General features: G+C 33.4%; 1 protein-coding gene and 1 long non-coding RNA gene across 2 annotated transcripts; one reads left to right on the forward strand and one right to left on the reverse strand.

Annotated features, from left to right (window-relative positions):
- Positions 1-1,031: 1,031 nt before the first annotated feature.
- LOC126810799 (uncharacterized) lies at positions 1,032-4,229 on the forward strand. Its single transcript, XR_007675296.2, has 3 exons — positions 1,032-1,349; positions 3,105-3,199; positions 3,660-4,229. It is a non-coding gene; the product is annotated as an uncharacterized LOC126810799 (long non-coding RNA).
- Positions 4,230-5,143: 914 nt separating this feature from the next.
- Positions 5,144-12,451, reverse strand: LOC126810797 (glucose-induced degradation protein 4 homolog). Its single transcript, XM_050536076.2, has 5 exons — positions 12,240-12,451; positions 11,161-11,328; positions 9,679-9,780; positions 9,256-9,386; positions 5,144-8,105 (listed from the first exon to the last, which is right to left on the reverse strand). The coding sequence occupies exons 1-5, from the start codon at positions 12,384-12,386 to the stop codon at positions 8,042-8,044; spliced, it is 612 nt and encodes a 203-aa protein (XP_050392033.1). The 5' UTR covers positions 12,387-12,451; the 3' UTR covers positions 5,144-8,041.
- Positions 12,452-12,488: the final 37 nt, after the last annotated feature.

The following is a 12,488-nucleotide window of genomic DNA, read 5'->3' on the forward strand; positions in this document are numbered from 1 at the left end:
TATAGTATTGTAGTTAACAAGGTGATTGTCAAATATGCATCCTCATAAACTAAAGTTATGTGATCAAGTTTTGTTTCATTTGGATCCTCCTCATAAAAATACCCCTACTATAAACTCTCTTTGTCGTGTTGTTCATAACTCAAGCGTAACATTCAATATGTAAAAGTCATGAAAAAATATGAATACGGCACCCCCTGATTTAAACATGATAAACATTGTATTGGTGTGATGTTTTAGTTTAACCCCGTAAAATATGTCAAAACAGTGTTTACAGATAACTGAAACATTAAAAAAAATTTATGCCCCCCCCCCCCAGTGGAAGGGTAACCCTCCCACACTCTCCCTATAGCTCTACATCGGCTGTCAACATTTTATATAATTTCATATGCCCCCCCCCCCCACCCAATATATATTTCACGGCTACGCCTCTGCTTATAAGGACGACTTATATTGTATTGTCTGGCTGATATTTTACTTGCCAAACCGCCCCAACACCGGTTAGTTAGTTCGAACACGTTCTAAATTTCGAAATTGGGTGAAAAAAATGAAAAACTATTGAAATATTTGAATAGCTTTCACGCTTCTTACAATTATTCAGAATGCGCACAACGAAAATCGAAAGCGTTGTGGATTTCCAACGTCAAAGGGAAATCCAAAGAATCTTGTATTATACACTGTATCGCGTAATGATAAATTGACTCTCTCGAACAAACCATATGGAGAGTTGAACACGCAAGTCTTTTATTAAAATAGACTTTACTACTATAATATAACAATACAGAATCACTGTTCAATCGTATAATAATAAAATGGATTAATAATAAAAAGTAACTTAGCAAAGATAGAATGAAGTACTACTATAGAATTTCTATAACAATGATGAATACGAAGGGACCATTATCAAATAAGACTTGATTAATAGGCAATATATTGCAATAATGTTTACTATGGTCAAATATAGAGGTGGTTTACCAGTCAAATACGGGACAACACACAAGTATTCATAGACTCTAAGCACAAATAAAAAATATTTTTGTCTTTGTTATATTTTTCACTGTTGAGATCAAATCTCAAATTACATTGCATGATAATGTGAATTACTATCTATAATCTTTGTGATCGATTATATATTGATCCTTTTATTAGTTGCGACCAGAAACTTCAAGCAGTTTTGAGTTGTATTCGATTCCACACAAATGGCAAAAGCGGTTCTACCGGTCTTAGAGAAAGCCATTTTTACTGCATTTTTCAACGCGGCCGATAAGAATAAAGATGGATACCTGTCAATAACCGAATTAGACAGTGTTGTTGCTCAACTTGGACTTAATTTATCAATGGCGGAGATACAGGTGGGTTAATTACTTTATGTTTTGTTGCACAGTTTTCCTGTATTTTCTACTATCGTTAGACACACAAGTGCACAATATTTCTTACTGGCTATGGGAATTTAATAAAAAAATTAACACACAACTGAATTCGACTTATAATCTTTATGTTTCAGTAATATGGCCTTCGACCATATTATGGTTCATAATTTTGTCTCCCGACTTTGTGTTTTCTAGCTTACTTCACACGACGTTACCACACATTCTAAAGTCCATTGAGACTTTGCGGGTCAATTCAATTCCAGTGTTTAGGTTGGGTTATGTTGGTGTAATATTAAAAACATCGGTGTTACACAAGATTTCCACACGGAACGGTCTCAATAGTTTTTTTAATAGTTAAGATACATTATGTTAGATTAGATAAAGAGCTGATAGTTCTCGATATAATAGTTAAACACTAGATAATGTAAAGGGAATTTGCTGAAAATTTCAGTCAAATTGATCCACTTTGAACCGAGATTTTAACGATTGAATTTTCGGCCTAGCCACGGTCGTCATTACTAAAGTCGGTACGATAAAAAACATAGTCTCGATTATCCATTTCATGATTTAATCATGAATGGAAGTCCAACAGCAAATCGGAACCTAATCCAATAAACACCGCAGGCTAGCGATGCCATCAAGAGTTGATTATGGCCTGGATAAGTTAATTAATGTCTAATGAATAATTTAGATAACATTTCAGGCCTAAAGAAAGACCTTCAATAGACAGATTTAGCTCTTACATAAATAAAGGTTGAAATATTTCAAAATAACATTTAAAATACATATTGTGCTCGGCCCCTGTAGGTCATTTTTGCACACAATATGATTCTTTCCGCCCTTAAAGATACATTATGGGAGATTCGATAACGAGTTGTCTGTTCTCACTATAATAATTAAAAACTAGATAACGTAAAGGCAATTTGCTGAAAATTTCATTCAAATTGATCCACTATGAACCGAGAACTAAGCGAATGAAATTTCTGCCTAGCCTCGGTCATCATTACTAAAGTCAGTACGTTAAACAGCATAGTCTGAATTATCCATTTAATCGTTTAATCGAGAAGGAAAGTTATGCAGTAAATCGGATCACAATCCACTTAAGATCGCAGGCTAGCGATGCCATCTAGAGTTGATTATGGTCTGGATAAGTTAATTAATGTCTAATTAATAATTTAGATAACATTTCAGGCCTAAATGTATGTTTAACTAATTAATTAATTTTCCTTTCTATGGATATAGAATACGAATCTAAGCATTCATGCCAGCTGGATTAAAACCAAACTTCATTAATGAACCTTTTTTTTATAACCCTCAATGGCTACTGTCAGAGTTATTGTTTTTGAAAACCTCTTATGTTATATAACTCAAAATATTTCGGCACCATTCCACGGGAATAATGTACATATACATACAGGTCAGAGTATGTTAATATATTTTTCTATAACTTGTTTGGGATGTGCATACGAAAGCTGCAGCATGTTTTATCCTAATTGTCAGTGGTGCAGGGTGGGGAGCCAGACAAGGAAGAGCGTGGGACGAAAAGTCAAGGTCCATCGTGCACGACACGCTGTCGCTTTTCAAAATTTTGGTATCGCGTTTTGATGGGTTATCTTTCCGTCGATATTTTGGCTGTTACAGCTTTGGGTCAGTTCTAAAGAAATATCAGCGTAAACAATCTTTTGGGAATATACCTTTATTGGCGTGTAAATTTTTTTTTTTTTTTAAATTTTATAGACTACTTTTACTGATATGGACACCAATAAGGACTGGAAGATTAGTTTGGAAGAATTTCTGAACGGAATGCAATATCTAGACCCAAACAAACGCAAGTATGTGGTTGATAACTATTTTTTCGCAATAGATGGTGCCAGTTTAAAAAAGAATAAAATCAGTTACAAGATCTCAAGCAGATAGTAGGGGTCAAATTTAATTTTGCCGGTATTCAATTCAGTGTCTGTGGTATAATTATTGATTGGTTTCTTGGTCGTTTTCTACCATTCCAGCGGATGGGACGAAAATCGAATGTCCATTCGTGCTCTCGTTTGTGTGTAATTAAAAGAACCCTTGACAGTTACAATTTGAAAACTCCATTGGAAAATCGGGTAAAAAGATAAACAAACATAATGTAAAATTTCTCGCCAGGAACATTAGCGAATTACTAAAATTGTTGTAAATTAAAATTTTAAAAGCGCAACAGTACACCAAAATATCTTCGATATTGCTGTGAGACATGGAGAGTTGTGTTAGTTTTACAACATATTATAAATATAATCGTTATTTTTATTTCAGAGCCGCCATGGACGTTGCTACAAAATGATAGACAATATACTCTTAATATTTCTTCAGCTGTTTTCCAACATTTTTAAATATATACATTATTTTCGTTGTTGTACCCGCCAATTTATGGTTTCAATAATAATAATTTTTAAAAAATCAGTGTAATAAAAATACGCCTAAGAAGTGTTTGTATTTGTATCAGATTAGTGTTATATTATTAACATAACAGTACATGGACCAAGCTGTGGTTTTGGTTTATATGTCTATACCTTTGGCAGAAAAATAAATCTAGGAACCGTGGAAGAATTGGTCACAGTAAGTTTCAGATTAGGACACAATGTTCGAAACCATATTGTGTTGTTGGTATATGTTTTAGACGATGCTTCTTGTAACATCAAGTATTATTGTATCTGAGACCATCCGGTAGTTTATAAATATATTTTAATGGGATGATGCCCACTACGAAAATAAGTTTTTGTATTAATCGCCGCATATAATTCACGAATAGGGCATCCTGTTAAATATTCATCTTGTCGGTAATTGTAAAGCAATTTAATTTTAATAAATGTTCATCGAAATGTTCGTTTGTTAATAATTGTATAGGAGAAAGTTCCGAATCTCAAACACAGTAATGTATGCAGCTGACGTTGGATCATTAAAACACAGGTGACATTTTCTTTAAAAATACAATTCACTCAAAACAGTGGAAGTTTGTTTAGTCTGACAAGAATAGAAATGAAATGGGGATTAAGGTCCTACTCATCTTCAATAGAAGGCTTGATCTCGCCTTAACTACGTACATCTTATCATGTTGTAAAACTCGCGGTCGTTGCTTCAGGAACATGGGTCCTACTAGGCTAATGAAGGCGGGCTTACGCCCTACAATGTGCTATCCAAGGGGGGGGGGGGGGAGATTTGCACTGACAACGGTGCTACGGCATACTCTTAATTCGTATTCCAACTGTCAAGAGTCAAAGGTTCTTTTATGTGCACGCCAATGTTTAGAACCTCAGTTTTTCGTCCCATCTAAATGACTAGACACTGTCTTTGCTAAGCCCTATGTCCTGCTCCACTGACAATCGGGAACCGCTCCAGAAAATCCTGAGGAACTTTCTCGGCCAATTAAGACTGGGAGTGAACATGAGACCTCCTGGTTACTGAGCCAGAATCTTATTAACTCAGCTGCTAGAGTAAGATAGTATTAGTGTTGCTAATGCTAGCATCTAGGTATGGTAGGAATGGAAAATAACAGGATCTTGTGAAATCCCAAAATTTCCCCTACTACTGCCTTTGAGGATGGATGTGGGAATACTGAACAAAAATAAGCTATGTCCAAAGACAGTTGAAAGTGACAAAGTGTTTGTTGAATGAACAAGTAAATGAAATAACTTTGTATATTTGATCAAATAATGGCCATTTCTAATTTTTGTTATAAATCTGGTTGTCAGGTGGGTGGGGTGGGGATATGTTTTAAAGGATAGATAAAAACATTTAATTCAAGGATTAAAATTTTATTCAATCATAACAAAGGCTATCAACTCACAAACCCAAGTATATAAGTTGAAATGGTATATAGAAGTTATTCGTAGATTAAAACTTTTCATAAGTACATTAAAATATTTAAATAGATCACATAGCATCACTGGAGACCAATTTTATTAGTTTTGATTACATGTATGTGTTTCCTTATAATACATACACACATAGTAATATATATAACTTGTGGAATTATTACACCTAACCCTCTCACCGGCATCTCAGATGGGGCATAGATGTATAATGTGGTCTCTTAAATTTCATAATCAGTGTTTGGCTAGCCTGGTGACCCCTTGATAATATTCGTGGAAGATTATGACAAAAATTTATAATGAATAACAGAAAGATAGCAACTGCAGATATTACTTGATCAAGTTGGTTCAATGTATGTATTATTTGTCCTTAATTTAATAAGAGAACGTTTTGTTGTTGTTCAAACAATACAGCAGAAAGAAATCCTATCAAGTGTTCCGTTCAAATGTTTCATAGCTGAAGTCCCACATCCATTTTGACAATGTCTGCTACCTCAATGTAAAACTGATCTCATAATTTTTGGCTCCCCCAATTATCAATCATGTATTTCTTATGGATTGGATATTTAACACATACAAATATTTTTTGATACTTGATGTCAGTGAGTTCTTATGCTGAATGAATAGGTACGAATTGGGTTTTATCTTGTCATTTTTACATGCTACAAGCAAAACAAAATCAAACCTCATATTTAAAGAAACATTATATAAAATTCAGACAAAGAGCTAGCAATTCTTGCTATAACAGATCAAAAACAGATAATGAAAAATGAATATATTGAAAATTTCATTCAAATTGTTTATTCTGAGCGAATATATTAGCCTTTGAATGTTTGACAAGATGTGTGAATTGATTGTAACCAACGTACCGGTTTTTGAAGCTTTGACTTGCTTCTCCATTTTTAAATTAAATGGCCGAATCGTTAAAATCTTCTTTATATCGGAAAAATCAGATGGCATCGAGATTTGATTATGGTCTTGTCATGTTAATAAATGTCTAATTAATACTTTATGTAACATTTAAGACCTAAAGAAAGACCTGCAATAGGCAGATTTAGCTCTTGCATAATGCATGCTTAAACTATATTATATACATGGGTGTTAATCTGTAATTAAAGATACATTAGCTAAGAGCTAAATCTGCCTATTGTAAGTCTTTCTTTAGGCTTCAGATGTTATAGAAATCATTAATTAGGCCTTTATTTACATGACAAGCTCAAAATCAACTCTGTAGACCCTTGGATGGCTTGGATACCGCTTAGATTTAAACAGTTGTTCATTTAACAATTAAATCAATAAATGGCTGACCAAGTGAACGTTTACCGTTATCACCGACGTCACTACCGACGAAAGGCCTGCTAATCGAGGGTACCATAGCCATTGAGAATGTTACTTGATAATTGAGAATATGTGGGTGGAGTTATCGTCTGCCAATCAAATGATCAGCAATTCTCAGTTTATGCCTATTTCTAGTCCAAACTTCTAACAGTGACGACTTTGTTCAGAATAAAGTAATTTGACTGAAATCTTCAATATTTTCTTTTTTTATCATCTATTTTTGAATTATTATAGTAAGAATGGCCAACTATTTATTAAACTCTTAACTAATGTATCTTTTAAAAAAAAAAGGAAAAAAAAAAAACAAACCCCAAAGGGTATAACAATTCATGTACAAAAATAAACTTATTTGCATCGATAATATACAAAGATTTTTTTATAGAGATACAATATACATGTGTATTCTACAGTAAATCATTAATGTAACATAGCAGCGAATCCACGAACATTAGAGTGTTACAGTACTCAGAAATATTAGATCAGTTTTTTAAATTAGGGTTTTTGAATTTAATAGTAGTTAGCAATGCAATACATTTCAGCTATTAACCTAGGTTTTTAATATTCTCTAATATCTCAAACCCAGGCAAATATTTGGACAGTTAAGTTTAAATACTTTCCAAGGATTTTGTAAGCATGCAAATTGTATCTACAGACCAAGTATTGGATCCGTTCCCCTACCATTTATCAAATGTCAAATGCCCTAATTCAATCAAATACTGATTGAATTAATAGTATTTTTCTCATATTAAAATTATGCGATCTCAATCCCTCATCTATCAGTTTCATGTCTCAAATCTTTTACATTAAACTTATTCAATAACACAATTATGCTGATCATAACTATCATAATATGACAGTCCTTTACATAGTTTGTAGTTTGACATTATTATAATTTAATTCACACACACACACACACACAAACACAGTATGATCATAACAGGGCTCTCGTTTCAATCATATTTGACAGTCATCACTAACTGGCAGTGAAATTGACCAGCCATAAATTTAATTAGAATTTCATAGAGCCAAACTACTTTAATCCAGTTAAATTTATAGCTATTATGTGTAAAAAAAAAAAAACTTTTTAAAACTTATATATAAAAAAAATGAGTAATTATTAAAAATATCTTGCTTATCTGAGGTAAACAAAATACCAGTTGGCAAATTTTAAAGTGAAAGCCCTGGATCGCATCGAACACTCCATTTTCAAATACAGTATAACACTTTTCTATGTCAAGCATAATATGATGTGGTTTAATATTTTTTTTTATAGATGTACTGTAAATTAATATTTTCCATTTCTATAATTATATTAAAATATATTAACAATTTAACAATAGTTTGAGCTATAGTATTTAATTTACATATGTCTATAAATATAAATAATTGTTAATATATTCTTCCTGTTTCTTATGCTTTAAGTAGAAGTCTATACTCGGCTGTTTAACTCTGTATTTGGTATTCTATAATGTTTTAATTGTAGACATCTCATCTAAACTGATATATTGGAATACTTCTGTCAGGACAGTGGTGTAATTTTAAAGATTGAAACCTGTAAGAAAGATATAATATAAATTACCATTATTGAAAGATCCAGCTGATTCATATATTACAGACGGCAGAAGAGTAAAATCAACTAGGACATGTCAATTGAGACTGACTTTCTCCTGGGATTCCCAATCCATAGAGAAATGATTTATATTAAGGTTGTGCACCGGCTGGCAGTAGGGCGTCAAGGAAGGCCCTAGCTTCATAACATGCAGGTCTTTTCTCTAACCAGTAAGAATTGCACATTTACAATCATGTGATGTACTTCGTCCAGCAGGAGCAGATGACAATGATACAACATGTTTCAGTGAATCCCATTTTGGAAATCACATTATTGAGTGCAAATTCCATCTTGAATTTTTAGGATTTTTGAAAACCCTAATGCCAATTTGATTTTAGGGTCTTGATAAATAGCCTCCAATAAATTTTTCTTTTTATCTAAGAAATAGGAAACAATAGTTAAGGTGTTCCAAATGGACTCAAATTCAATTTGGTGTGGCCTCTGGGGTCAGGGAATATTTTGAGAATAAGAAATGAAATGAGGTTTAACACCATACTGTGTGCTATGAGGGAAATTCCGCACTGGCAGCGGCACTATCCTACTCTTATATCGAATTTCAACTGCCAAGGGATCTTTTACGTGCATGACAATGTATACTCTGGAACTTGGTTTTTCGTCTCATCCAAATGACTAGACAGCTGACAAGGGGAAACCACGTCGGAAATTCCCAATGAAATTTCTCAGCCAATGCAGGGATCGAATACCCGACCTCCAGGCTAGCAAGCCAGTTCCCATTTTGAGGATAATTTTTTATACATGTATATATTGGATGCTAGAATACAGAACATAAGTAACAGCACTTTCTGACAGCACAGAAAGTCATAATAATACTTCACTAGCCGTTACAAGACAAAGATAAAATTACAAAAAAAAAACAACATTTGTATACAATTCAAAAACTAAAATTTGTCAAAATACTAAGTGTCATTAACACAGCTCTAGTTCAAAACTTCTGATGTCTCATAGAAGAACCCAAAAGCCTTTAACCCCCCCACCCCACTAGAATTATAATTATTTCTCCCAGTATGCAATCTCTTCCTTAATGTAACTATATACAATGTATCAGGAAAACTTGAGAAAGAATAAAGCCTACCATTCTGAACTTCTGTGATAATAAAATCCTTCTATGGTAGCAGTAGATTTGGTAAAACATATATAATAAAACCCAGCAAATGAAGCACCTGTAATATCTTTTATTGTGTGATCTGGCACCAAAAAATGTTCCTGTAAATACAGAATTATACACTAGAAATTAATTCCTGAAGGATATAAAAATTAGAAAAGTTGGGAACAAGAAATATTGCCAATGGCACTAAATTTGAATGGCTTAGGAGGATATTTGTACTTTGCATTTAATGGGTTCCAGTTCATTTAAGGTGCATTTGAAGAAACAAAATGGTCATTCTTCACCAAAATTTTAAATTATTATAATTGTTGGGTTGTTTCCTGACTATCCTCTATTTACAATAAAACAGATTCTGTGAAATAACAATTTAACACATTTATATATCCTTACCTTCCACCTCATAAAAACAAAATCTTTTTTCTTTAGTTCTTCATAATCAAAACTGTCTGAATTAAAATTCTTGGCAAACTCGAAAAATGTTAAAAACTTTCCCTGGGAAGAAACCACAGTAATAAATATGTAAATGAGGAATAATAATTTAATATACACTGTTCAAATTTCAATTAAAACAATGTCTTCCCAGATATACATTAAAGATGCATTATGTAAGAGCTCAATATGCCTAGTGCAAGTCTTTTTTCTGGCTTCAAATGTAATAATGAATTATTATTTAAACATTTATCAGCATGACAAGCCAATAAATCAATTCTATGGACCATAGGATGGCTCAGATTTTTATGTAGATTAGAACACTGCAGCTATTTAAGAGTTTAACAATAAAATAGATAATCGAGACTTAGTCTATGCTATAAATTGTGTCAAAACTTCAAACACTCATAACTTTGCAAAGAATAAAGTGAGAGAGAGAGAAATGGGGTTTAACTAGGTCATTTCGGAACTAACACCAGGTTCAATTTTATTTCAATAATTCGCTTGCGCGTAAGGGTCCTTAGCAGTGGGAGGAAACCGGAGGTACCCACGAGGTTGGACAGGCGACCTTACTCCTTGTCACGTACAACTGGGGAATCGAAACCACGCCAGTTGACTAAATGACACGTGCTAACCATTAGGCCATCCAACCCCCCAAAGAATAAAGTAACTTGACTGAAATGTTCAATATATTCATATTTTATTATCTATTTTTGAATTATATCTATTATACCAAGAACGGACAGCTTTTTATCTTATTCTTACATTATGCATTTTTAATAATTTAAAGAAGCAAAATGAGTGTACTGTACAAGATCTAGGACAACAGTGTATGGCCTTGACTTACTATCCAGGTAGCCCCTGATTTTATCCCAGTGTTGGCCAAGAAATTTCTTCAGGTTTGTCTAGGCTGGTTTCCTCCTTGTCAGTTGTGCAGGTTGGAGGGACTGGCAAGGAAAAGTATCAGTTGTTTGGATTGTACCTGTGTATATCATTGACAGCACATTAAAGATCCTGGCGTTGTCAGGGCAAATTTTCCCTCATAGCACGATGAATGGCATAGGCATATCTTCATTCGCCCAGTTAGTGCAGAAAGGCAAGGGGCTAAATCCCATTTGATTTCAAATGTAATATTTCCTTTTACTCTGTTACATGTAGCTACAAAAGCATCCTTGGGAAAAATAAAGGTATAATTGCCATATTGAGATCATAGAAAATATCAGTATTTGATTGACACACTGGTATTTAATTGTTAGTGTCAATCATCTTTTATAGCCCCATTCTGACAAAGAATGGTGAACACATGAGTGGACTGATGGGAGATCCAACACTGATCAAATATCATTGGAAATTTTAAAAAAATAATCCAACTTTTATGTGAAATTACAATATAATTTGTTTTGTTTGTAATTGAGAATAAAAGACATGTAAACTAGACCGTACCCAATGTTTTCTGTCAACATCTTCATCTGCATCCCATTTTCTTGTTAAGAAAGGATGTTTAGCACTGATTATCTCTCCGTCAAAAAAGGTTGTTAGTGTAGGAAATTCCTCTGTTAAACCTTTGATTTTTAGGTAGCCACATAAATAAGCCTTTTCCATATCACAGTACTGAAGTTGAAGTAAATAATTAATTCTAAAGACTGAATAATAATTACAAAAGCATAACAAACATGAACAAACGTACATTAAAATTAATGCCACGGATTGTAATTTAATTTTTTGGGACAATAGACCTATCTGTGGTGAAACGACTCTAATGGCTTGGGATCGTAACCACGACACGTGACTAAATGACAGTCCTTATGAACCATAATCTAAAGCGCTCAAGTTAGACCATTCAACATTCCCCCCACTTCCTCCGGTATGAGTACAGAACCACCAACTTCTATGTGACTGGGAGCACTTTGAGTTAGTTCCCCACAACTAGGGGCATAAGATAAGATAAGATTTTTATTGATACATCATAAACAGATAAAAACAACATCAATATGCATTGCAGGTATATAAACTTAACATTTAAAGGGACAATAACACTCTTGCTGGCTTGAAAGCTCCAGAAAATAAATAATATCTCTATCTAAGTACTAGATGTTTAAGTGTCCTACCTGTTGTGTAAATTAACCATTACATCCTATTTTACTTGTCCAGAGGGTTCGAAAATATTTTTAAATCGAAGTTTCATTTGAAAAGGTTTACGTTAGACGTTTCAACCCATTATGTTGAATTTTTCAAAATTTCTAAATAAGGTGTGTTAAGATGAAATTTGTATCATCAATTAGATCTAATTGAAATATTGTAAAATAGTACAATTTGTTGACCAGAATAAAGATTGGGACATATTATTCAGTTACAACAAGAATGGTATTGAGGCTTTAATAATTAAATAGTCTCATCTGTACTACAGTGCTTTAAGTTGAGGTCTTCATTTAACCCTGTGGCCTAAGATTAACAACTTAATCTGTTTGTGTCACCCTACCAACATTTTTAAATGACATAAAAGTTTTGGAACACAAGCTTACCTGAAGTACAACCTCAACATCATATGAATTTCCTTTGCTTTTTTGTTGGCCTTGGAATCTTGAGCCATTGTAAAGTAAAGTTGTTGTCACACCAGGCTGGATGGAATCAGCTGGGGGAGGTGGGTCAAGTTTGACTGGAACTGGCATGTCTGTTGTTGCTCTGCCAACGATGCCAATCAAGGGGTCAAATTCATTTGCCTAAAAGTTATGTTAAAACTATTTTGATTGGCTAGAAAGACGTCAGATGAA

Source organism: Patella vulgata, chromosome 2 (assembly GCF_932274485.2).
Source record: "Patella vulgata chromosome 2, xgPatVulg1.2, whole genome shotgun sequence".
Taxonomy (NCBI): domain Eukaryota; kingdom Metazoa; phylum Mollusca; class Gastropoda; family Patellidae; genus Patella; species Patella vulgata.

Coding starts and splice junctions, on each gene's coding strand:
- LOC126810797 (XM_050536076.2), bottom strand. CDS start 12,386: ATGCCAGTTCCAGTCAAACTTGACCCACCTCCCCCAGCTGATTCCATC. Junction 9,781..11,160: donor ATGTTGACAGAAAACATTGG/GTACGGTCTAGT, acceptor GTTTCTTCCCAG/GGAAAGTTTTTAACATTTTT. Junction 9,387..9,678: donor TTGTTTTTATGAGGTGGAAG/GTAAGGATATAT, acceptor CTGTATTTACAG/GAACATTTTTTGGTGCCAGA.